The 24,098-nt window shown below is 42.5% G+C and overlaps 1 protein-coding gene across 5 annotated transcripts in view; it reads left to right on the top strand.

Annotated features, from left to right (window-relative positions):
• Nucleotides 1-24,098, top strand: part of LOC126260245 (very low-density lipoprotein receptor) — a 615,695-nt gene that overhangs the window by 527,198 nt on the left and 64,399 nt on the right. For 2 of the 5 annotated variants that reach the window (XM_049957560.1, XM_049957562.1), the window contains exon 1: nucleotides 23,807-23,949. The exons of the other annotated variants lie outside the window; for them this stretch is intronic. In XM_049957560.1, the coding sequence (XP_049813517.1) occupies nucleotides 23,844-23,949 (106 nt within the window). In that variant the 5' untranslated portion in view covers nucleotides 23,807-23,843. Of the gene's footprint in view, nucleotides 1-23,806; nucleotides 23,950-24,098 lie in introns of those variants that run through there. 5 annotated transcript variants of the gene reach the window in all.

The following is a 24,098-nucleotide window of genomic DNA, read 5'->3' as shown; positions in this document are numbered from 1 at the left end:
AACCCGTTGTTAGTTGTGTGATTCGTTCCAATAAAATAATAAGAAACATCATATTCGTGCCAAAAGAATTACTGTAACTTGCGTATTATGAGAGTAGGCTATTTGAAACAGCGACACACTGAAGATCCACCCAAAATGCATTGTTCTTGGTACAATTTATCATTGAATTTCAGTTAGTAACATAATTATCTATTATTAACGTTTTTAGTATGTGGTACCATAATCTGATGATACTTTATTATTAGTTTAATATAATTACGTGCTACAATATTTGATGTTATGTAAATATAAGTTGACCTTTTTTTGAGGGGTGACTTTGTTCGATTGACTTGATCTACAGGACAGCTTGCGCTACTTGTATAAAGATATTTTGCTTCTTTTTCTTTTTCACTTCGTAATTTACATGTTGCGAAGATTCTGCTACTGGGTAGGAACAGTGATCAAGTAAGTCTGACCTTGGGGTTTTACTAAAATGTTGGAATGATGAAATAACGTTTATCTTATGCGAAGAAGTATTCCAAATTTGTACCGCACTGTTTGTAATGGAACTTTTATAAGCATATGTCCTTATTGATTGGACATGGTACTTCCCTTTTCGTGGACGATGGAGGAAATGTGCGTTTTAATACAGCTAACGTGGGAATTTTACGCGCGCCCGTTGAGTAAACGGTGTGATTTACGAACTAGAAACATCCCTCAGTCTGCCGCTGGAGTGCGTTGCGATAGCGCATACCACGTTGGGGCCCACGCACCGTATGCACAAGTCGCATCGTTCCTGAGCGTTCAGCAGCACGTTGAAATCTGTACGCTCAACGTTAATGTTCGACAGCACGGTCCGTGTGCCGACGGCTTAAGATCGTCCTCGTCTCTCCCTTCGTCAGATACGGGAACGCGAAATAGAACGTCACAGATACTCCACTGGAGGCTAAAATACTTTGCTAATAATGGACGGCTGCGACTTATTTTATAATCACAAGTAGTCAATGACGCAATAAATAGACGTAATACTAGTGGTTGCGGTAGTCTCTTACCTTATTCCGATTTTAGAAGTGGCCCCAGGCTGTCTTGCAAGACAAGAGTTCACACAGTCCGCAAGATCCTGTAACAAATGGGATGCAGACAGATTCCGATCGGTGTAGCCTGGTAAGCAACGCACTCTATGCTACTCGCAGGTGTGACTCTGTCAAGTCACTTGATGAGTAGATAATCAAGGCCACTCGTCATTATATCGGTGAAGAGAAAGGAAAATAGTAGAATCATAACACCAGGAAGAGCTCAAATTTAACTCAAATGTATTACGCACCAAAGACATGTCAATAATTAAGACATGAAATGCTTTGCACTGAATTATGAGATCCGGCCGCTGTGGCCGAGCGTTTCTAGGCGCTTCGGTCCGGAACCGCGCTGCTACTACGGTCGCAGGTTCGAATCCTGCCTCGGGCATGGATGTGTGTGATGTCCTTAGGTTAGTTTGGTTTGACTAGTTCTGAGTCTAGCGGACTGATGACCTCAAATGTTAAGTCCCATAGTGCTTAGAGCCATTTGAACCATTTTCTGGAATCTGAGAAAACGAGTGCACTATAGTTGGGAATCACGATCGATTGCGGTCGACTTCAGGATTTCTTTGCGCACCTACGTCACGCATACTCCGACAGCCAATGAGCGCTCAGTGGCGTCCTGAACTTTCTGTTCTGAAGCCGTAGCTAATGCGAGCATTAAACGCGATCTTAGCGAGTTGTTTAATAAATTTATATTTCATTTCTTGGGAGTTGTCATTGCTCATGGTGGTGGCAAGTGATAAATTCTGTATAAGCAACAGAGACACATAATTTGCAGGATATACGCTTTATTCAAGCGGAAAGCACGCGCATGCACGTACCGCAACTGTCGCTTGGAATAGTCAACAATGCCATTCCCGTCCGTGCCTCGACGCGCGCGAGCTGCCTTCGTTTGTGTATCGGACTATAGTATTGGTCACGCAGTTTCAATAGTTAACAAAAACATTCATTTGGCAACTTTTTAAAAAGAAAACGGAAAACGCTGTAGAGATAATTAAAAGAAACGAGATAAATGAAATGCGACAGTAAAACACAACAGCGTGCTAACTACCCAGGGTGTAGCTACAGACTGCGAACTAGAGACTCGTCTTCGTCACATAAATCACGAAGATAATTTACCGCTCACGAACGGGAAATGAGAGGCTTTAAATTACCAGCTCTTGTTAGCAAGCTCTCGCGTGCGTGATTGCTCAGTTTAAGAAGTTCGCTAATACGAAATGATGATACTTGTTAGTTGTCCCCATAAAATTATCGAAAGTGAGCTTTAGTGAAGTGCTAGGTCGTATTGTCTCGTATTTCGATGCTAAATGCTTGTTACTACAAAAAAGAAAGAAAAAAGTTTACAAGCGAGTTCTGAGAGAACTCTGTTGGTCTTTTAAGCTCGATCCAAGCCAACTACCTTCCGTAAGAAGAGTCTTTTGTCTTCGTACACACAAAGGAACTATAGCATATTTATTTATCCGCCTTTTTCTCTCTATATCTGTACATTCCACTTCCGAACGACGTCACCAGATTAAGTTTTCGTTCCCCCAGGAAAATGAAGAAGACGTCAAGCAAATGTTAGAGGTACAATTAGATTTCAGAAATTGATATAATGCGTTCTTCTCGTGTGTCGTCCACAATCCGAAATACAACTGTCTCGGATGTATGAAAACGGCGACCATTGAAACCCGCGCCCATACAAAAACCTTTGAAATGCTCGTATGCTCCCTTATTCCTCATTCGGGAGGAAGACGGTTCAATCCCGTCTCCAACCATCCTGATTTAGGTTTTCCGTGATTTCCCTAAATCGTTTCAGGCAAATGCCGGGATGGTTCCTTTCAAAGGGCACGGCCGATTTCCTTCCCAATCCTTCCCTAACCCGAGCTTGCGCTCCGTCTCTAATGACCTCGTTGTCGACGGGACGTTAAACACTAACAACCACCACCACCTTATTCCTGAAAACTACCTACTTACTACGTCACAACCTACAATAAACCGGTGTTCACGTTCGCCGGAAACGTTCACTATCGCCGTAGTGAAGTGCTGTGTCGCACTTAACGAACTTCGTCGATGCACAATCAAAATTGCCGGCAATGTAAACATCCCGTTGCCCGAAGAAGAGAAACATAACGTTCTACGATAAACCCTCTACATACGCATATTGCATTGGTTCATAATGTTTTAACGTTTCCTTCTTTTGTGATCCATACTACTGTATGTCCTAATAGGAAAAATCGTTATGCAATGTCGCCTCAAAAATTTTATTTCTTATTACGGAAGTTACGTTGTTTCATACTCTCTCTTTCTGAAGTATATCTTACTAAAATACGATTTTGTAATGTTCGTACACCTTTCACTTGGTAATAATGGCGAAATGCAGAATTAAAACTACAAATAAAATTGTTTGCATTTTTATGTCACGTGTAGAGGACAAATGAAATATAAATTTATTAAACAACTCGCTAAGATCGCGTTTAATGCTCGCAATAGCTACGGCGTTCAAAACAGAGAGCTCAGAACGCCACTGAACGCTTATTGGCTGTCTGAGTTTGCGTGACGTAGGTGCGCAAAGAAATCCTGAAGTCGACCGCCATCGATCGTGACTATAACTATAGTGCACTCGTTTTCTCAGATTCCAAAAAATGGTTCAAATGGCTCTACGCACTAAGGGACTTAACATCTGAGGTCATCAGACCCCTAGGCTTCGAACTACTTAAACCTAACCAACCTAAGGACATCACACACATCCATGCCTGAGGCAGGATTCGAACTTGCGACCGTAGTAGCAGCGCGGTTCCGGACCGAAGCGCCTAGAAATGCTCGGCCACAGCGGCCGGATCTCAGATTTCAGTGCAAAGCATTTGATGTCTTAATTATTGACATGTCTTTGGTGCGTAATACAAGGAGTGGAAGGAGGAAGGAGAAACTATATACAGCTTATGTCACTTACACATTTGCATTCTCTTGGCCTGTTAGTTTGAATGGTAAGGCATCTTGTATATATTATACGTACCATATGCGGATTCACGGGTGTGCACCATATTTTATTTCATATTTAAGATATTAGAAGATAGAAAATATTTAAATTCCTTGCTTGTAATTCAGATTTTCATGTTTTCCATTGTAGTATCTGAAGATCTGTTCGTGATTAAAAAGATTTGTGATAGCAACAGACAGAAAATAAATTATGGTCACTTCTCATAGTAAAATTTGATATTTGTTAGAGAATCTCCAGCCACTTCGTCAGTAGACGACGTAAGAGTCCTCGGCGCTTGCCCGAGAAGTTGTGTAGTTCAAACAGGGGGGATTATTAATGGACCTTTCCTAGACCTTTCCTGGGCACAAACTTCATTGGACGCAGGACACCGACTATCTCATCTCCGTCACGCAAAAGAAGGAAACGGCAGGAACGAAACGACTGTTCCAAGATAGTACCCTACTCGAAAAATACCCGGAAAACCACACACTCCCGCTAAACTAAACGGAAAGACCAATGTTGCGGTTGGAGATGGCACAGAGTCTGTCTGTCATCGGCATTTTGGTAACAGTTAACAACTATAAATGGAAGTCACTCCACAGCAGGTGAAATAACAAGTGCTAGGTCATTACCGACTGCATAGTAGTTGCGCCATTAACGCCGTTAAATCACTTTGATGTCTCGTCTTTCGTATCTTTACCACGATGCGTGGCGAATACCCATTTTCTTCTTTTGTGCTGAAGTCAATGGGTTCACTATATGAAACCAAACAATAATTTAAAAAATCCGAAAGTTACTCGTTACAGTTAATATGCGATCTGTAGAGACGAGAGCTTGTTTTGCGACCTTGGTTGACTTTTGGCATGATGTAACAATTCATTCCTACACGTCTCGGTAATTACAGCGTCCTGTACTCCATTATTGTTACCTCTCTTGCCAACTGATATTTATCTTTTAAACTTTCAATAAATGTAATTAATTTTTCTAGTGCTAACTTCAATAGTTTGCCAAATGCAGAAAAATACACAGACGTATTACTGATTTAACACACTGATCCCTTGTAGATTTCATCCTTCTCTCAAAGTCATTTGCAGGGAAACCTTGTTCCGAAATACAGCAGGAAATAGTGTATCCCAGAGCATTCGTCGAGAGCAATGCCGAATCCTCGAAACCGCGTCCGTGGAGATAGCCTTGTAGCTGTCTGCAAAGAAGCGATAAACCGTGCCCTCTGCCAGATGCGTATAATTACTGTTGACACGAAGCTCGTTAGTCTTCTCACGAACCATCAGTAGCAATATGCGGAAAAGAAAACCTGCTAACAAAATATTAAACAGCTGACCGAGGGCCTGGAGAGGTGCCCCGATGCCTATTCCGACCCGAGGAGCTCGTGGCTGCCCTCGTTCTGTGATCCGGCCTGGCTCCGGCCCTTCCCACCTTTTTAATTTTTCTTATTTTTTTTTACAGCTGTCGTTGGTTGGCAAACTCGTCGTCATTGTTACCCTCCTGAGATTTTATGTTGTCCGTGTAGCAAGTTTTCTTGTGGTAATGGAGGCTATGGAAGCACTGGTCGTATGCTGAGGGTGTGTGTCTGGTGGCATGCGGTGTCCCGGGTGCCCCTACACGCTTTCTGGGCGAGACAACTCTCCCGTCTTCCCTTTTTTACCCTCTGTCACTTCTACTGGCTTCTGTCTCTTGGTTTTCTGGATTCTCGGATACAGTCGAGTCCCCTGGAATTAATCTTTTGCGCCCTTACTGTCTGGGGACTATTCCCGGCTTGACACACAAAGGTTTAAGGAACAAGTGACCTTGTAGTTTGGTCCCTTCTACCACATCCATCCTTCAGAAAGAAAGTGAGACGAAAGATTGTGTGATGGTCATCCAGTACCGTCTTTCAAACTTCTTTTAGTTTTGGACATTCCAGAATGAATCTTCCCAGCACAAATATTCTCTGTTGAAATGTATAGTAAATATTGCATCAGAGTTCTATTAACTTAAATACTAAACGAAGGGATGGTCGACTTTATTTTTCACTAACATTGACTCAAAACAGCGGTGAATTACGCTGTGAAAAGCATCACACACACGTTTTGATGTTCAATACTTAAAACATTTCAAATGCCTGACAGAGAGAAAAGTTAACCTCTGAACAGAGCTGAATGTTTCTTCTCGACAAGTGTCCTATAGATCGCCTTTCATTTCCAGATTTACAGCGTATACACGATAAAAAATTACAGTTCGCTGTTTTTGTCTACTGCATGAAGTCCCCTCTAAACAGACTAGATGTGCCCATACACAAAGTTAAACTGTTCGGATATTGACTCAACGCTTCATTATAATGTGTCCTGCAACTGACCTAAGAAACGTATACTCGACAAACCAATGCATTACACATTTACTGTGTAACTTCTTTGTGAATATTACAAGCCAGGATCAAGCTCATTTCCAACTTTTTTGAGCCTTCTGTTCAAGTGCGCTTGGCGATGAGGAAATGAGTGACGAAACAGTTAGCCATGGGATAGAATTGAGAAACAGAGTTCTGAAACCGGTGAAACAAAGACTGTTTGCATTGTTCAGTCTACAGTCGATTCTCACCATTTCAGATGCTCAACAATGTATAATTAAGGGTTAAAATGATTGGAGGCAGGCGCGGCATACATAAAAAATCGACACACTTAACGAGAAAGTAACCTAGCTCCCTACAGCAGACATGGTGCTGTGAATCACCCTCGGTGAAAGGTTTCTCGACCTTCACTACGAGAGGAGAAAGTTTATGGCAAGCAGTCCCTTATCATTACTTTTTAGGTATGAATTTAAATACAGCCGATGACGTGCCGTTACAATTAAAATGTAACCTGACACAACATCTAAGTGTTAAATACCGGTTTTGAACTACGGAGATACTTGTTTTCATTCCTTGAGCTTGAGACATTTTTATCTGTGACGAAGGTGCAATGTTCACATTTCTGGCTCACATCGTATGACCAAGCCGTATTCCACTTCTTTCCATCTTTTAAAGTTCTCGTTGGCGCCATATCTTGCGAAGACATGCTGGTCAGTATCCTCTAAATTAATTTTCGACCATAAACATTAAGTTCAAGTGGAAATGATTGTTCATGCACCACCACCACCCTTTAAGATCTACGGTCAAGTAGTCAAGCCTGTTCGCGTTTAGTACTGTTATAAGGTACTTGGTGAACATTGTCTTTCATTCTCTATGCGTAAAATTGCCAAATTTCAAGGCGCACTAACGTCTACTGTAGCTCAAACGCCTAACTTGTCTGAACGTCGTCTTAATGTCAGTGCAGCGAGGCAGTCGTAACAACAATACTAATCTCAAGATCTGAAGGATTCCCTAAACAGCAGCAAACCCTGTCAGGAGAAAAGGAGTCGCTTCGTATAATTTTATGTTGTACTAACAAAAAAAATTGAGAATAATGAGTCTTTAAGAACCTGAGACAGTTCAGAAAAAAATTTTGAGGTAATATGGGATGATTAAGCACTTGCTTAGCTGGTTGGTTTTTGAGCTGAATAACTGCTTTCAAAAATATCATTGTGACATCTCGGCTATAGTACACGATGCAAATTGGCGTTTTACTGTGCTAATGGCGGCACTGGAAGCAGTAGTGATATCGTCTCATTCCTCAGGGAAATCATTCCGTCGCATGCACGTGTGACTGAAAAGGATGCTTGCCCAACACTGTTTGCATATCTCTTTACAAATACTGCAGCATAAAGGTCGAACCAACATACACGTAGCGCGTTTTTTATAGTGCGTACATTTTTAAAAGGCCACTGCAACGCTGCGGTCGGCTATTTGCAAACGCACGGTACATCTGTTGGCTATCCAGACATTCGTCCGGAGTTGTCAGTTCGTGCTCACTTAAAATACCTCAGCGTATTGGAAATCGCACCGAGTATGAAAAAAGCGCTGTGATGTGTTTTCTGTGTACAGGAGACGTGAAGGCGGGGTCACAAATCTTGGATTACTGAAGATCATGGGGAAAACACTATTGTTGATGCAATGGTAAGGAAATGGATTAGAGCGGTTCATAGTAAATAGTGAAGCACTCAGTCATCTGTATTATCGAAGAATTGGTGCAGGAACTTGATGGACTAGTTCAAGAAAACATGCTTCACAATTTTCTCCGTACGTAAAACGACTTTCCTTAGGTTTGAAAACAAGGAGATCTTTGGTCGGTCAGTGCTACGAAAACGACGTTGTCAAAACGGCCGTTCAGTGGTGTTGGTAAAATCTGGCGGTAGATTTTCATGAGAATGAAATCCAGGAGTTGCTTCGAATAAAATCACTTTGAGTGAGTGTTAGGCTGCGTCGTTGTGAAACACTAAAACAACTAAGAAGTCAACGTTTCTAATGACTTAGCAGCGGTCCTATTTAGGGCGACTGCTGTGGCAATTAATCGCCCTAAAGGGGACTGTCGCAGAGTTAGTCGAAATGGCGTCTTCGTTGTTTCAGTGTTTCGTAATGACGCGACACGATACCGAAAATGATTTTACTAAAACCGACACTGGGCGTGGAAGCCTACGGACTTAAATCAGGAGTTGGTCATTCTTTATGGTAATATTAGTGAAAATTGTTGAAATTAAGATTAAGGTGTAGGCTTACACATAATGATGATATTGTTTTAAAAATTCACTGTGGTATAATAGAAAAGTGGGCCTTACATAATGAATAAGCCTCAAGTACTAAGCCTTCTTTTTATTGCTACATATTTATGCCTCATGTCACCCAGGTGACGGACTACCGAGTCATTATCAGATGGTGTGTTCAAAAGGAATGGAAAAAGCGGTTGTAAAATAGGAAAATACTTTACATCGTATCTCGTCAGCTGGAGGGTCACGGAGGGGCGCTTACAATGTGAATCTGCGCTCTGTCAGAACTGAAGGCCACATTTCAGATCGCGAATATGAGAGAACATTCACAATGTAAAATTGATTGCGAGAGCGAACGAGCTGAAAGTGAACACTAGTAATATATTGTTTAATTACTGGTGAAGATAAGCTGAACGTGAACTTGATGCCAGGGTAAATTGTGCATACGCAGTCCGCGTGTAGTAAACCATTGTCTGGCGGTCGCTGTCTGTTCAGGCTACACTTGCGACCACCATCTACTAGTCCGATACTCGTGGATTGCGTATACAGGTAGGCATCATTCATTTATGTACTTTGGGTCGTGTCTACGGGTTAGTTTGATTCGTAATCTAGTTTCGTAGTGTTTTACTATCCCCCCCCCCTTTTTTTAATACATCATTTCGACAAGCTCGAAGTATGAACCCCGTTACAGATGCAATGCTTCACTTGCGGCTGAATCATTCTAATAGAGGTAGAATTTCTTAACGAGAATAACAATACCTATTTTATATGTTAAGGCCCTCCTTGACCTTAAAAGTTTTACACCAAGACGGACCTTTGCAAATAAAGTGCCATAATATGATCGCGGTATCATTTACACACTTTGTCTTCAGTTGACAATTCCTATTACTAACAATTCCAAAATTCATTATTACTAAAGCCCTAATAAAATAGAAGTCAGGTCATTCCACTTAACCCACAGAATGGCAAACACAGAATTGAATATAATCTTCAGCAACAAAAAGTTGCTAAACTGTCGACGTTCCAAATATTTGGACGCGATTGTCGACAGATTCCTGACATGTAGGAAACACCTAGAACTAACAGGACAGAAGCTAATATCGAGAAATAACATATTAAGTAAACTGGCTGGTGCTAGCTGCGGAGCTAACGTGAATACCTTCAGAACTACAGCACAAACACTGGTGTTTACTGGCGCCAAATACTCTTCTGCTTGGAGTAGAAGTAGCCATGTCAACAAAATAGGCCCCTACCTAAATAATGTGATGAGAATCGAGAAAGGAACTCTTTAATCCACGCCAACACCACGGCTGTCAGTACTAGCTAAAATAGTTCCTCCAAGTCTCAGATGACAACAAGCAGTGACACAGCAATGGATGAAACTCAGAAGGTACAGAGACTTACCTACTGATGAAACGGTGAACCACTTACCATGCACTGGATTAAAATCTAGAGCACCAATCTGGGTAAACACTGGCTCACTGGCTATCCTCCCCCCTCCCCCCTCCCCCCCCCCCTCCAGAAAGCTGTAATCTGAGATCAATGGAGTAATCAGAGGAAGTCCTTTGGTGATCATAAAAAGTTGGGAAACATAGAACCAACCACCCAAGTGCCAGGTGCGAACCAACCAAGAAAAATATGGAGCTGCCTCAGCCGTATTAGAACTGGCCATGCCGTGACCAAAGCAACGCTACGCATGTGGAGAATGACCGATGATGACCAATGCGACTGTGGAAAATCGGAACAAACTCTGGAGCACACATTGCACGAATCGCCAAAAAGACAATTTATGGGTACCTGGAAGAACTTTGCAGACGCAAGAACTTCAGCAATTAAATGCCTGGAGGTTTCGGTTACCCAGATATGATGAAAAAATGGATCTCTCAACTTCTTTTGCCTACTTCCGGTTCTCCAGCTTCTGCAAGCCACACGCGAAATAATATACCAAGACTTTTCGTAAATAAACACTATTGTTGTGGCGTTGACAAGTGAGTGTTTTTGGTGCTTAAACTATACATACTGAGCAACAGAATGGGTGTGGAATTGTTACGCGATGCAGGCAAAATAGCATCGACGCTTCTGGTCACTGCGATACGCAGTTGTCTTCGGCTCTCAGTAGAGGTGGCCAATATCAGAGACGTCTATCCCCTGACTGCTTATCGGCATTCAACAAGGGCCTCAGTAGTGGCTGCCCAAGGGGCTGCGGAGTTCATGGGCCGGTTTATCGGCTTACCCAGACAAGCTGCCGCGACATGCGAATGTAAGCCGATAGCGCTGGTAACTGCGCGCCGCGCCGCCCGTATCGGCCGTGACAGCTGGTCGCTGCGAGGGGCCGGAGGTCACGCTCGGTCAGCCGGCCACGAGGCGGGACAAGCCGCACACAGCCACCTGTCCAAACAAAACACTGCCTCCGCGCCCCAGTAGCACTAGTTCAACCTTCCTGCATCGCATTCTCTTTACTGAGGATGAACAGTGACAACATTAAGGTGACGGCGAAGCACTGTTTCGAAACGCTGCCCATGAGCAAAGATCTGCACCTACCGGTACATCTATATTCTGCAAACCATCGTCACGTGCATACCAGAGGATACGTCCTATTGTACCCGTTTAGCTGTTCTTCCCGTTCCATTCACATAGAGCGCGGGAAGAATGTTTGCTTGAATGCCTCGGTGCTGTAATTACTCAAATCTTATCCTCACGATCCCTGATGTTGTTGTGGTCTTCAGTCCTGAGACTGGTCTGATGCAGCTCTCCATGCTACTCTATCCTGTGCAAGCTTCTTCATCTCCCAGTACCTACCGCAACCTACATCCTTCTGAATCTGCTTAGTGTATTCAAGATCCCTTGATGCCTCAGAACATGTCCTACCAACTGGTCCCTTCTTCTTGTCAAGTTGTGCCCCAATTCTATTCAATACCTCCTCATTAGTTATGTGATCTACCCATCTAATCTTCAGCATTCTTCTGTAGCACCACATTCGAAAGCTTCTATTCTCTTCTTGTTTAAACTATTTATCGTCCATGTTTCACTTCCATACATGGCTACACTCCATACAAATACTTTCAGAAACGACTTCCTGACACCTAAATCTATACTTGATGTTAAAAAAATTTCTCTTCTTCAGAAACGCTTTCCTTGCCATTGCCAGTCTACATTTTATATCCTCTCTACTTCGACCATCATCAGTTATTTTGCTCCCCAAATAGCAAAACTCCTTTACTACTTTAAGTGTCTCATTTCCTAATCTAATTCCCTCAGCGTCACCCGATCTAATTCGACTACGTTCCATTATCCTCGTTTTGCTTTTGTTGATGTTCATCTTATATCCTCCTTTCAAGACACTGTCCATTCCGTTCAACTGCTCTTCCAAGTCCTTGGCTGTCTCTGACAGAATTACAATGTCATCGGCGAACCTCAAAGTTTTTATTTCTTCTCCATGGATTTTAATAGCTGCTCCGAATTTTTCTTTTGTTTCCTTCACTGCTTGCTCAATATACAGATTGAGGCTACAACCCCGTCTCACTCCCTTCCCAACCACTGCTTCCCTTTCATGTCCCTCGACTCTTATAACTGCCATCTGGTTTCTGTAGAAAGTGTAAATAGCCTTTCGCTCCCTGTATTTTACCCCTGCCACCTTGAGAATTTGAAAGAGAGTATTCCAGTCAACATTGTCAAAAGCTTTCTCTAAGTCTACAAATGCTAGAAACGTAGGTTTGCCTTTCCTTAATCTAGCTTCTAAGATAAGTCGTAGGGTCAGTATTGCCTCACGTGTTCCGATATTTCTACGGAATCCAAACTGCACGATCCCTATGTTAGCGATAAGTGGGGTACAGCAGTAAATTTCTAGAGTCGTCATTTAAAGCCGGTCCTTGAAACTCTGTAACTACACTTTCGGGGTATAGTTTACGTCTCTCTCAGAGTCTGCCAGTTAAGTCTCTTCAGCATCACTATAACACTCTCCCAAGGGTCAAACAAACCTGTGACCATTCTTGCTGCCCTTCTCTGTATACGTTCAATATATCCTGTTAGTCCTATTTCGTACGGGTCCCACGCGCTTAAGCAGTATTCTAGAGTGGGTCGCACGAGTGATCTCCTTTGTAGACTGATTGCACTTCCCCAGTATTCTACCAGTAAACCGAAATCGACCACCTGCTTTACCCATGACTGATCCGATATGATATTCCATTTCATATCCCTACGAAGTGTAACACGAATTTGTATGAGTTGGCCGATTCCAACTGTGACTCACTGATATTACAGTCATACGATACCACGTTTCTTCGTCTTAAGACGTGCACAATTTTACATTTCTGAACATTTAATGCAAGTTGCCAATCTTCGCACCACTTCGAAATCTTGTCAAGATATGACTGACTGTTTATGCAGCTTCTTTCAGACAATACTTCATTACAGATAACTGCATCATCTGCAAAAGACTGAGGTTATTATTTACATTGTCCGCAATGTCATTAATATGCATCTTGAACAGCAAGGATCCCAACACACTTCCCTGAGGCACACGTGAATTAACTTCTACGTCTGACGATAAATCTCCATCCAAAGTAACATGCTGCGCCATCCCTACGAAAACGCGCTCGTCCACTTGATACCACATATGATAATACTTTGGATAATAAGCGTAGGAGTAGTACTGAGTTAAATGCTTTTAGGAAATCAGGAAATATTGCATCTACCTGACTGCCTTCATCCAAAGCTTCCAGTACATCACGTGAAAAAGAGTGCGAGTTTGGGTTTGACATGATCCATGTTTAGGGAATCAGTGCAAGGTCGTCAGGCTATTCGAGTTACCTGTTTGATGTCAGAATATGTTTTAAGATACTACAACATATCGATGTCAAGGATACTGGACAGTGGTTTGATATGACCTGTGCTTTCTGCCAACTAATGGGCACTGCTATTTGTTCGAGGGATCTATGATAGATTATAGTTAGAAGAGAGACTAAATCTGGGCTGATGTGGATATATCCGCGGAAATAATGGGTTTACGGATAGAACCACGACGATGCGGATGCCTTGGGAATTAGTCTTTGGTTAAAAACTCAATGGCAGTGTCAGTAGCACGATTTTCATTTACATTGCACAACAATAATATTTAAGGCGTTGTTAATGCCCATTTGAAAATCAACACAACTATATAGGGTGTAGGAAAAAGGGATGGCCAAACTTTCAGGGAACATTCATCATACTTAAAGGAAGAAAATACGTCGTCACACGGACAAGGGTCCGAAAACACTCCATTTCCGTGTTAGAGCCCTTCACCACAGTAATCATGGCAAATACACAGTAAAAAAACATACAAGCACAGTATGAAACACAATCCTAAATGAAATGTACAAAATGCTCTCCTTTAATGAGCCGTCGCCCTGAATCCCACGTATTTCTGGAAAATTGCGTAGTGTTTGAAAGACACGAAGACTCTGTGCACGAAGACTCTGTACATCTAGCACCAGAGTTCCGTTCACAGGAACTTTAAAATGCCCTCAGAAAAAAGTCTAGTGGGTTTAGGTTCGGAGAGCGTGGAGGCCAAGGACTTGGCTCACGTATATCTATTCATCCGTCACTCAAGCTGTTATTTAGTAACCTGCGAACATTAACACGGAAGTGAGTAGTAGTTACATCGAGCATGATACACGTCTTTTGATGCACTCGTAAAGAAAGGCACACGTCCTAGCGGGTATTCTGTGAGGATTCTCGACAGCTTAAACGAGCCGATTTCGTGTACAGTACATTTGCACTTCAGTTAACTCGGCACTTAGAAAGTGTTGATTGCACAAAAGTGAGCAACAAGAATATTATGTGGTATTCACCCACGGATGTCAGGCAGGTTCCTCTTCAAGCAGATAGGCATTTTAACCGCGCCGTCACTATACATATATTCGCTGACGAAATTCGTCATTCATAAACGTTCACAATTTGAAAAGAACTGTGATGTCCATACCTAGAATCTCAGAAGAGAGAACGATCTTTACTACCCATTATTGAATCTATCAGTGCCTCAGAAAGGAGTTCAATATGTAGCAACAAAAATTTTTGATCTTTTTCCCAATAACGTAAAATTTCTGACATGTAGCAAGGAAAGTTTTAAACTAACTTAGTCATATTTCCTGGACAACTTCTATTCCACTGATGAATTTGTTTAAAAACTGGTAGCCAGAAAAAATAAAATCGTTATTTTCAAGCGTAGTTGCATGAATAGCATTAAAAAGTGTTCATTAATGTTAACACTAATCACGTTTACATTTTCTGTAAAATAATTCGTTCCATGTCATTTCAAAAAAAGAGTCGTTCAAATACTCTATGCAACATGTAACTAACTAAATAAATAGAGGGTGCTACGTGTCTGATGCTAGTAGATCAATGAGATTAGTCACATGTCAACGCAAGCAGTCATGTCAACATTACCTTGGTTCCATTTAAACAAACTCCAGCGGTGAACCTAAGAATTATAGCTTAGTGTACATTCTAACCAAACGTAAATAGAAGTGTATTTCGAACATTTCACGTAAGAAAGCGTTTCCTGTAATGCTGGAACGTTCTGTTTGTATGTTTCTCTTGATTAACGTGAATATGAAGAGATGTAGAAAATGAGCTCAAACATCGAAATAAAGCGTTTCCCGACCCATGTCCATTTTATGCCTGAGGTTTGAGGAATTTTTCCTGAAAGTTGGGCCATACCATTTTCTTATACCCTGTATCGGCTTCAATGCGCAATGTCCTCTGTGGATGGCCTGCTATTTTTCCCGATCGCTGATATTTCCAAATTCTAGCAAATTCTCTAGGAGTGTAAGATTTAAGTATTTGGCGAATACTGCAACAAGACCCCCAGCACAGTATTCTCAAAATGGACACATCCTGTGAACGCCATATAGTCAAGTATAAACCTTCCGTTTTTAAAGTAACGTTACACAATATTTTACGCACACTGTTAGTTATGGCAAGAGCTTACTAAACCTTTCAGTGAACTAAAACCGTGAACAGTGAAATAACACAGTATTATGAGAGATTAAAAATGATGATTAGAAGGTCTTAAGTTCTGGATTGCACAAAAGCATAGGGCTGGCAATAGCAGACGATGGCCTGAAGTTACATTGCATGAAACCGTCGCAACAGATGCTTCTAGGAATGGGAATTTCACCTCACTGATTACGCGATCCTCTCCCGCAGACAAGGAGTGAGAATAGCACTAGGGCTTGAAACTTGGCAGACTGCTTCGTGGTTTCATTCAAGGCTGGCTAACTTCAGACACTAAGACAACTCTCGCCAGTTCTCTTCCTGGTTCTCCGAAATCAGGTTGAGTACGTCTAAGTTTCGTAATTATAAACTTCGTTCAAAATGCCACACGTGCATTCTGCCTTAAGTTTCTACATCTGTACTTCACAGTCCACTGTGTGGAACAAGGCGAATGAGAACATTGTGTGCTTGCATCATTGTCCCTTTCCTCACTCCCTCTGCCGCTTGTTTGTTTCGTGGATTGTGCACCAGAAAAACAACAATCAGTGTGCACCCCTATAAACCGTAATTTTATCGTCTTGGCCGTGAAGCAAAATGCGTATTGGGGAGGAGGGCGAGGAGGGGGGAGGGAGGAGGAAGTACTGCGTCTCTTCACCGATCTGACTGTTCACCCTAGGTATTTTAAGAGTATGCAGTTTCTGAGGTCCTCCTGCCGTAAGCAAGTACGACAAAGCCTTCGATCTTCACAGAACTCTCCCTCTCTCTCCCGCTAATTACATCTTGGTAAGCATCCAAAACAGAAGATCAATACTCAAGAACAATCCTGACCAGTGTTATGTAAGCGCTTTTCTCCGTGGATGAATTACATTCATCGTAGACCGTCCAAGATGATGTTTCTTTTTCCGTCGTTCTGACACAATTATCGAAGACGCAAAATCAGCGGTGGAGACCATGCGGAAGTATTACATTCTACATGATGAACCCGAACTCCCCACAAAACTTAAGAGTGCTTCGCTATGAGAGACTCGTGGTCCCCGGTGGCCCATTACACGGTAACAATACAAGACTGTGTCGATTTTTTACTCCGTTTACGTTCTTTTCTATGAAAATAGCCGCGCAACAATGAGAAAAAACTTGGAATATGCTATCATCAAAACGTACAACACAAAAAAATGTAATACAACAATCCTCAGATGAAAAAGTACTGTGACGTACTATCCCTGTTGCTGTGTATCATTGTTAACGTACATTCAACACTGCCGGAGAAAACAAACCCTAGACAGAGCCGAACATCAATGAAGGCAAGTTTGAAAGTTAAACATTAAGTTGACGTAACCGTTGTTAACAGCGAGTGTAGTCAGTGGACGGAACGAGACCTCCGTGGCATGCCGTGACATTGGCACTGTTGTGCAGATATTTTCAGTGCATCAATACACATGCAAAGATGAATGGGAGTAACCTGGACTCGGATTCGTGAAGCCCAGGTTTCGAACCCTCTTCAGCATATTTAGATCTGCGTTGCCTTTTGTCTCCTTAAATCGCGCAAGACAAGTTTCGGGATGGCCCATTAGAGCAGAATATGGCCGGTTCCTTCTCTATCCTTCGCCACTCCGACCTTGCGCTCCGCCACTAACGAATTCATCGTCGACGGAGCGTTAAATCCTAGTATTCTTTTCCTTACTTCCACTGTCTCTGCAATAGACTGTTACTGATTACCGACTGTTTACAACACTCAGGTGAGTTTTTACCCTCTTTCGGTTAAAACTGACTCGCATTCGGGAGGAAGACGGCTCAAATCCACTTCCGGCCAGCCTGATTCAGGTTTTTTGTGATTTCCCTACGTCGCTTCTGGCAATTGCCGGAATGGTTCCTTTGAAAGGGCACGGCCGATTTACTTCTCTAACCCGTGATTGTGCTCCGTCTTTAATGACCTCGTTGTCGACGGGACGTTAAACACTAATCTTCTCCTCCTCCTCCTCCTCCTCCTCCTCCCCCCCCCCCCACCCCCTCCTCGGTTGAAACTGAATTCGAGGAGCATAAGAAATTCTATTCGAACACGTTGCACCGTCTGAGAATTCCGGCACTAAATAATTTCATTTGTCATTGCGCTAAAGACATTTATTTGATGGTCCATTTAATTCCGGTATCTAATGTTACCCCTCTATACAGGGACATTTTTTCAGCTTCCTGTATAGCTGGAAATTAATAAAAGTTTTAACATTCGAAGGGATTACGCACAAATATCCGAAAGGGAATAATATATATATATATATATATATATATATATATATATATATATATATATATATATATATATATATAAGCTCTTGCGACTACGTTTTCTATTGTCCGTATGTAACGCATTGCGAATTTGTTAAGACGTGTGAAGTAAATGTCTCGGTGACACGCATCTTTTTCAAGAAAGAATAATAATAATAATGATGATGATGATGATGATGATGATAGTGGAGGCGTGCGTTTCCACCCGTTCATTTAAGGGAACGGTATACAGGATTAGGTGACGAAGTGGTGCACTATAGGGTCAGTTGCAAACGCAAAAACGAATTGAGCCCGTCCGTTCATACTTCTGATGTGATCGCAGATATTCGGGCACAAATGTTCCAGATTCCAAAGAAGCCGACACACAAACTGTCACAAGTGAACGCATCACGCAGGTCCTGTCAACGTGTTCTACACCATATGGGGACGAAGCTCTAAAAATGACATGTGTCGAAGAACTGAAGGAGAAAGATGATGCAAAACGTGTGCATTACTGCACGTGGATACGTGAAACAACAGTGTGTGGAATGTTGGATCCGCTGCAGTATTTCATAAGTGATGAAGCCTGCATGTGAACTCCCAGAACACCAGATACTGCTCAACGAATGTGATTAACGAGAAGCAAAAAAAAAAATGGTTCAAATGGCTCTGAGCACTATGGGACTTAACATCTGTGGTCATCAGTCCCCTAGAACTTAGAACTACTTAAACCTAACTAACCTAAGGACATCACACAACACCCAGCCATCACGAGGCAGAGAAAATCCCTGACCCCGCCGGGAATCGAACCCGGGAACCCGGGCGTGGGAAGCGAGAACGCTACCGCACGACCACGAGATGCGGGCTGAGAAGCAAAAAGAAAAAAAAAAATAATAATTGTGGCGTGCCGTGTCAGCAAGTCGGATTGCAGGTCTTAACAGTTTCTGAAACAACAGTAAACACTGCTGTGTATATAACAATCGTTCAGGAATTTTACGCACAGTTGACCACTCATCAACGTCCGTGTGCTGTCGTTCAACAGGATGGGCTATGTGCCACACTTCACTATAGTTAGTTCCACGAATTCATTAAATACTCACAGCAAGGGAGTATCAGCATAGGACTGGCCGCCGCGTTCGATGCACCTAACCATTTGTGACTTTTATCTGTGGGGCAGTCTGAACGGAAAAGTGTACGCAAATAACTCGATAATGTTAGATGACTTCGACAATTCTGAGAACTGATGCGGCAGAGTTGCGCATGGTGTATATTAACTTACTCGGGCGCCCGCTAAAGTTCATTGAAGCCCAAGGTCAGTTTCAGTGCCTAACGTAACGTAAAAAAACAGGCTCAATTCTGTTAATACAGACTTTCGCATTATCTTATTTGCTGTTTCGGTAGTATCTAATTATTACATGTTTATCTATTTGTTGTTGAATCTGCTCGCGACGAGCAACAATCGTGCGTAAATGGCGAGCAGTCTATACTCGGGTTCGGATTTTCGTGCCCCACGATTTGTCGTAACCGTCAGCTTTCCTACACTCTGTGCAAAATGATTGCTGCATATCCAAGCCATATGCCTAAAGTTCCTCATTTCAGTAAACATTATGTACACTCAGTTTATCACCTTTGGAAAACGTGACATACTGCTACACTGGGCGATTCATTTCTCGTTCGAATATCCGAGGCTTTAGTTGATGCAGCAGCATGCAGTCGAGCATTGTCTTGAAGCGTAATATCATCTAACGACGGCATACCTCCTAGTTTGTTGTGAATTACACTCTGTAGCCTACGCATTGTCTTGACGTATCCAGTCCCATTTATTGTTCACAGTGACCTGAAGTCGAATGATTCATCCATATGTGGAACTGCAGAGCATCCTGAAGACGTGATTCTGCAGACAGACATCAGACGCTCTTTTTTGCAAAGGGGCAGGAAAGACGATACATCGTTACGACTAATGTATCAGTATCCATGTTGAGAAAGTCAAAAAGTAGGCAGTCTGTGCGCAGTACCTTTTCGTAAACAGTTTCCAATATCCTCACGTGACACCAATCCTGGTTCTAGTCAGTTTCGTAATCAGTCGATGTGACTGAGTCCCGAAGTTAATTGGTACTGCTGTGAACGAATGCTTCAGTGTACCTACATTTCTTTTCCCGTAGACAATAATGAGATTGTTCTTCTTTCCGAAAAAAAAATTTATATATACAGGCTGCTCCCTCTCAATATGTCATAAATGCTTGAAGATACGAAAACAGTAGTTCCTGTAGGTGACTGCAAGTAAACCTGTGACTGCAAGTAAACCTGTGAGTGGTTTGTTACGTGGTTAGTATTTTAATCTTCTGAAATATTAAAACTGCCATGTTTATTTTTTATGGAACAAGGCCTTCCTAATTATGTGTCGGTAGCTGTTGAAAACAGAAATAGTAATCTAACACTCGACAAAGTTTATGATCAAATATTCCTCAAAACATCTCAGAAGTGGGTGGGAGGATGGGGGAGAGGAAGGGGGGAAGGAGGAGGAGGAGGAGGAGGAGGAGGAAGATGATGATCACGGCACAGCGTAGTTTCAGTTGCGACATAAATGTAGCACAACGCAGCTCAGAGCGAATCCTGGCCATCACATTTAAATAATTTCTTCCCTTCACTCTGACACTCTTTCTGCAAAAGGCTGAGGTTTTCACTGCAGACGTAATTAATCTTATAACTTCAGCCTTCTTTCTAAGAGCTCTCAAATGTTAACCACACAGCCGTTTCATATAGAATTTTCAACAAGTTAATAAAGCCGCATTCTATATTGCCAGCGTATTTCACCCACCTCCCTCTCATCCATGGAAAAAGCCACATTATAAGTCGCCATACATTCAATTTTCTGAGTAAAGCAGCGTGTGTTATAAGCCAAGGACGTAGAGTGACTTCCTAACAGTTTAATTTGTTGTTAGGATACATTGCACAAGTAAAGGTTATTGAGATTTTGTTCATCAGCACTGAAAAAAAAAAGACGACTCACTTCAAGAAATAATAAATCTTCTCTAAATGGCCTTTGACAGGACGTAGCAAAAAACTGAAGTGTTGTCCCAGTCATTATCAGCCTGTCTAGTCGGGAGCAACATCTGTACCTCAAATTGCGATGAAAAAAATGGAGAAAACTGTGAGCTTTGCGGGCTCCCAGGAAGAATCGGTAGCAACCAACAAGCTGGTATTCTTATACGGTTTCGATACTTTATACTTCTGCAGCATGTAGATTGGTGTTCTGGATGATGTGATGATGGGACGTATCAAAATCACAATATGTAAGTGAAACGTCACTGTAGACGTGCTAAACTTCATGCTAAAGTTAATATAAATATTTTTGGACAAACACAGATACACATTAGCATCCCCTTTTAGAAGAGTTCTGACTGTTGAAGTCTGCAAAGGCTCAATCAAACCAATCTGATTATAGACAAAGACAAATGGTAACATGAACATTCATATTTGCACTTGCTACTGAAGAAAGTGCAAGAACGAATGTATCTACATCTAAAGATAAAAGATTCCTGATATTAACACATCATACTACAACGGGTCGTCCCCTCCATGGCCAAACCCATAAGGAAGTTGTTAAATGGACAATTTTAGTTGCGAATTGTTCTGGGCGTGGATCTTTGCAGTGATATTTTAGTGTCTTGATTCGTCTGATAGTTGAAAGTAGGTATTCACATGAAATTTTGCGTGAAGTCCACAGTAACGGTTTAGCTTGAATGTCGTAGTGTTTGTGTGCGCGGTCAAAGCGTAGCATTATAATTTTTAAGAACAGCAGCCAGTGTGTAGCGAGGCGAACCTCCCAGGGCTCTCCTTTCAAATGATTTTACCGCTGATAGACGACAAATTCAATAGAGGAAATTCAATAAAAAGAGTTGTATTGCGTGTTTTTTTAGATATCACGTATTGATGATGTAAGATTCAGTTCTATTTATGTTCGTATTAAATAGTTTGTTGTACTTTAAAAAATCGCATATAATTCCGGGACGTATGCGAAAACCTGCCCCACACTTACTACATGCTAAGTATCCTGTCCGGCCTGTTACCGCTGCGTCCTGTGTGTTCATAAATGGTTACGAGGACGCCATGAACTTAGCGTTATAAGCCATAATTACGTCACAACCCCTATGACTGCATGATCTTAGATCAGGTAAGTTCTATAAAACATTCTCGGACTTCTTGAGGCGTCAGTTCAGGAGATATATGGCTTGTGTGTGTCCGTACTCACAGACATCTCTCCACTGCCACTCATTACTGTTTGTGGTGGTAGAAAGGCGAAGGTCTCATGCTGTTAATAAGGGAATTTGGTCGCGGTGGGTGGCAGTTGGTGAGTACGACAAGCAAAAATCCGCTAAATATGGAGCATCAAGTACTCTTCGGAAAAGTTGCATACACCGTGCCTTACGAATTTTAAGGTACATGTAAAAATACGTTTATTGTTCCTTTCGTCAGACATAATATGATGTTTGCGCGGTTTCATCGTTCAGTCTTTAATAATGACGTATAATATCAAAGAGATTAGCGCGCTTTCGTCAGTAAGCTTTACCGGCGATCAAGAGATACATAGAAAAAGTCAGATAGACTCAAAGATAAAAATACTCGTAACTAACAAATGAATATTCAAACGGTAAACTATGGTGATTTTGGATAAACATTTCTCTTATTTTTCGTGAGTCTAACCTTTTCCATAATTCAGCGCGTTTTGGTCAGTCACTTCGATTATTCTTCTTTTGCATCAATTTCCGTGAGTATAACCGTTAGCGTGCTTCTGTCACTGTGGATGATATAGTATTATTGTTTCCAGACAGGATGCCGAAGCGTAAAACTGTGTTCACAGACTCTGATGTGAATTCGCAACGCAGATAATTTGTATGGCGCAAGTTACGTTACTAAAAAAAATAACTGCATTCAAAATACCATTAATGCGATATACGTCTGCATGCATCTCATATGTAGAATGGTACTATGCCTTCGCCCACGCCATATATTCTCGCCCAGGCAATGCCGGCTTTCTCAGCTAGTATGACTTATTGTGTTCAGATAATAAAACATATATTAATATACGCAACGTAAAACTTACTCCAGTTAAAAGACGGCGAAGTTTGCCTAAACAAAAGATAACACGTCACTTGTGAAGGATGATTCCATTGAAAAGGACCCGGCCGAATTCCATCCTTATCCTACCCGAAGCCGAGTTCCCTCTCGGCCTCTGATGATCATGTCGTCGGCGGGACGTTATATCCTTCTCGTCTTTCCCTTTTACAATACGTGTCGTACATTTATAATCCATTAAATATTGGCTGGTTGTGAGAGTATAATAAAGGCGAGCGTGGTCGTGTGTGTGTGTGTGTGTGTGTGTGTGTGTGTGTGTGTGTGTGTGTGTGTGTGTGTGTTAAATATTCTAGTTAAATTCATTCCTACCTTAAGGACCATTGACTTGAAAAGCGTTCCACTGGTGAAAGAGTGATGCAACTGCAGTCTTCATTGTCTTGTTAGTATAAAATTCCATAGGAAGCACGCTTTTTGTAGCCACTTGGTGGAATGGGTTTTTCCGGGCACGAGCGAGGCGTTCTGGAACGGAATGGTTAATACTGGTGCAAGTTGTTGCCAATCAAAGTGAGAGTTCTAATATTTTATTTTTTTCCCCTAGTGTCACGATCCCCCCCCCCCCCCCGCCCCCCCCTCCCTCATTTCTCTTCGAGACGCCTCTCCACGGAGATGGTAGGAGGGGGGCTTACGGAGCAAGTGTTTGCAAACAGCAGCGTCCCGGGTCGGGGTCCCCGTTTCCTAGCTCGGGCAGGGAAGGGAAGGAAGCGGAGGGGGCAGAAAATTGCCCCGCGGTGGCCAATGGCGCGCCGGCTGACGCAACGCGGGGGTATGAAAAGTGCGTCCGGCGGCGCGGCGCGCATTGCTTGCTGATCGGCGGGCTGAGCAGGGCGCTGCAGACACCGCCTCCCAGGATGGACTCCGCTTCTGGCCGCGCGGCGCTGCCGCAGCTGCTGGCCCTCTTCGCGGCGATGCTGTTGGCTTCCGTAGCCGTCGCCGACGGCTTCTATTACCACGACGGTAGGATCTCTGCTGCCTTACTAACTCCCAGTCAGCCATGGCGATGGTGTCTTAAAATTCTATGCGTACTCTTCTGAATAGGGCTACCCACTGTAATACTTCACCAGTGTCTAACAGGCGTAATACGTCGGTAAGGGGCCGGCCGGAGT

The sequence above is a fragment of the Schistocerca nitens genome, chromosome 5 (genome assembly GCF_023898315.1).
Source record: "Schistocerca nitens isolate TAMUIC-IGC-003100 chromosome 5, iqSchNite1.1, whole genome shotgun sequence".
NCBI classification, from domain to species: domain Eukaryota; kingdom Metazoa; phylum Arthropoda; class Insecta; order Orthoptera; family Acrididae; genus Schistocerca; species Schistocerca nitens.
The sequence above is the reverse complement of the archived record's forward strand: the minus strand, read 5'-3'. Positions and strand labels throughout refer to the sequence as shown.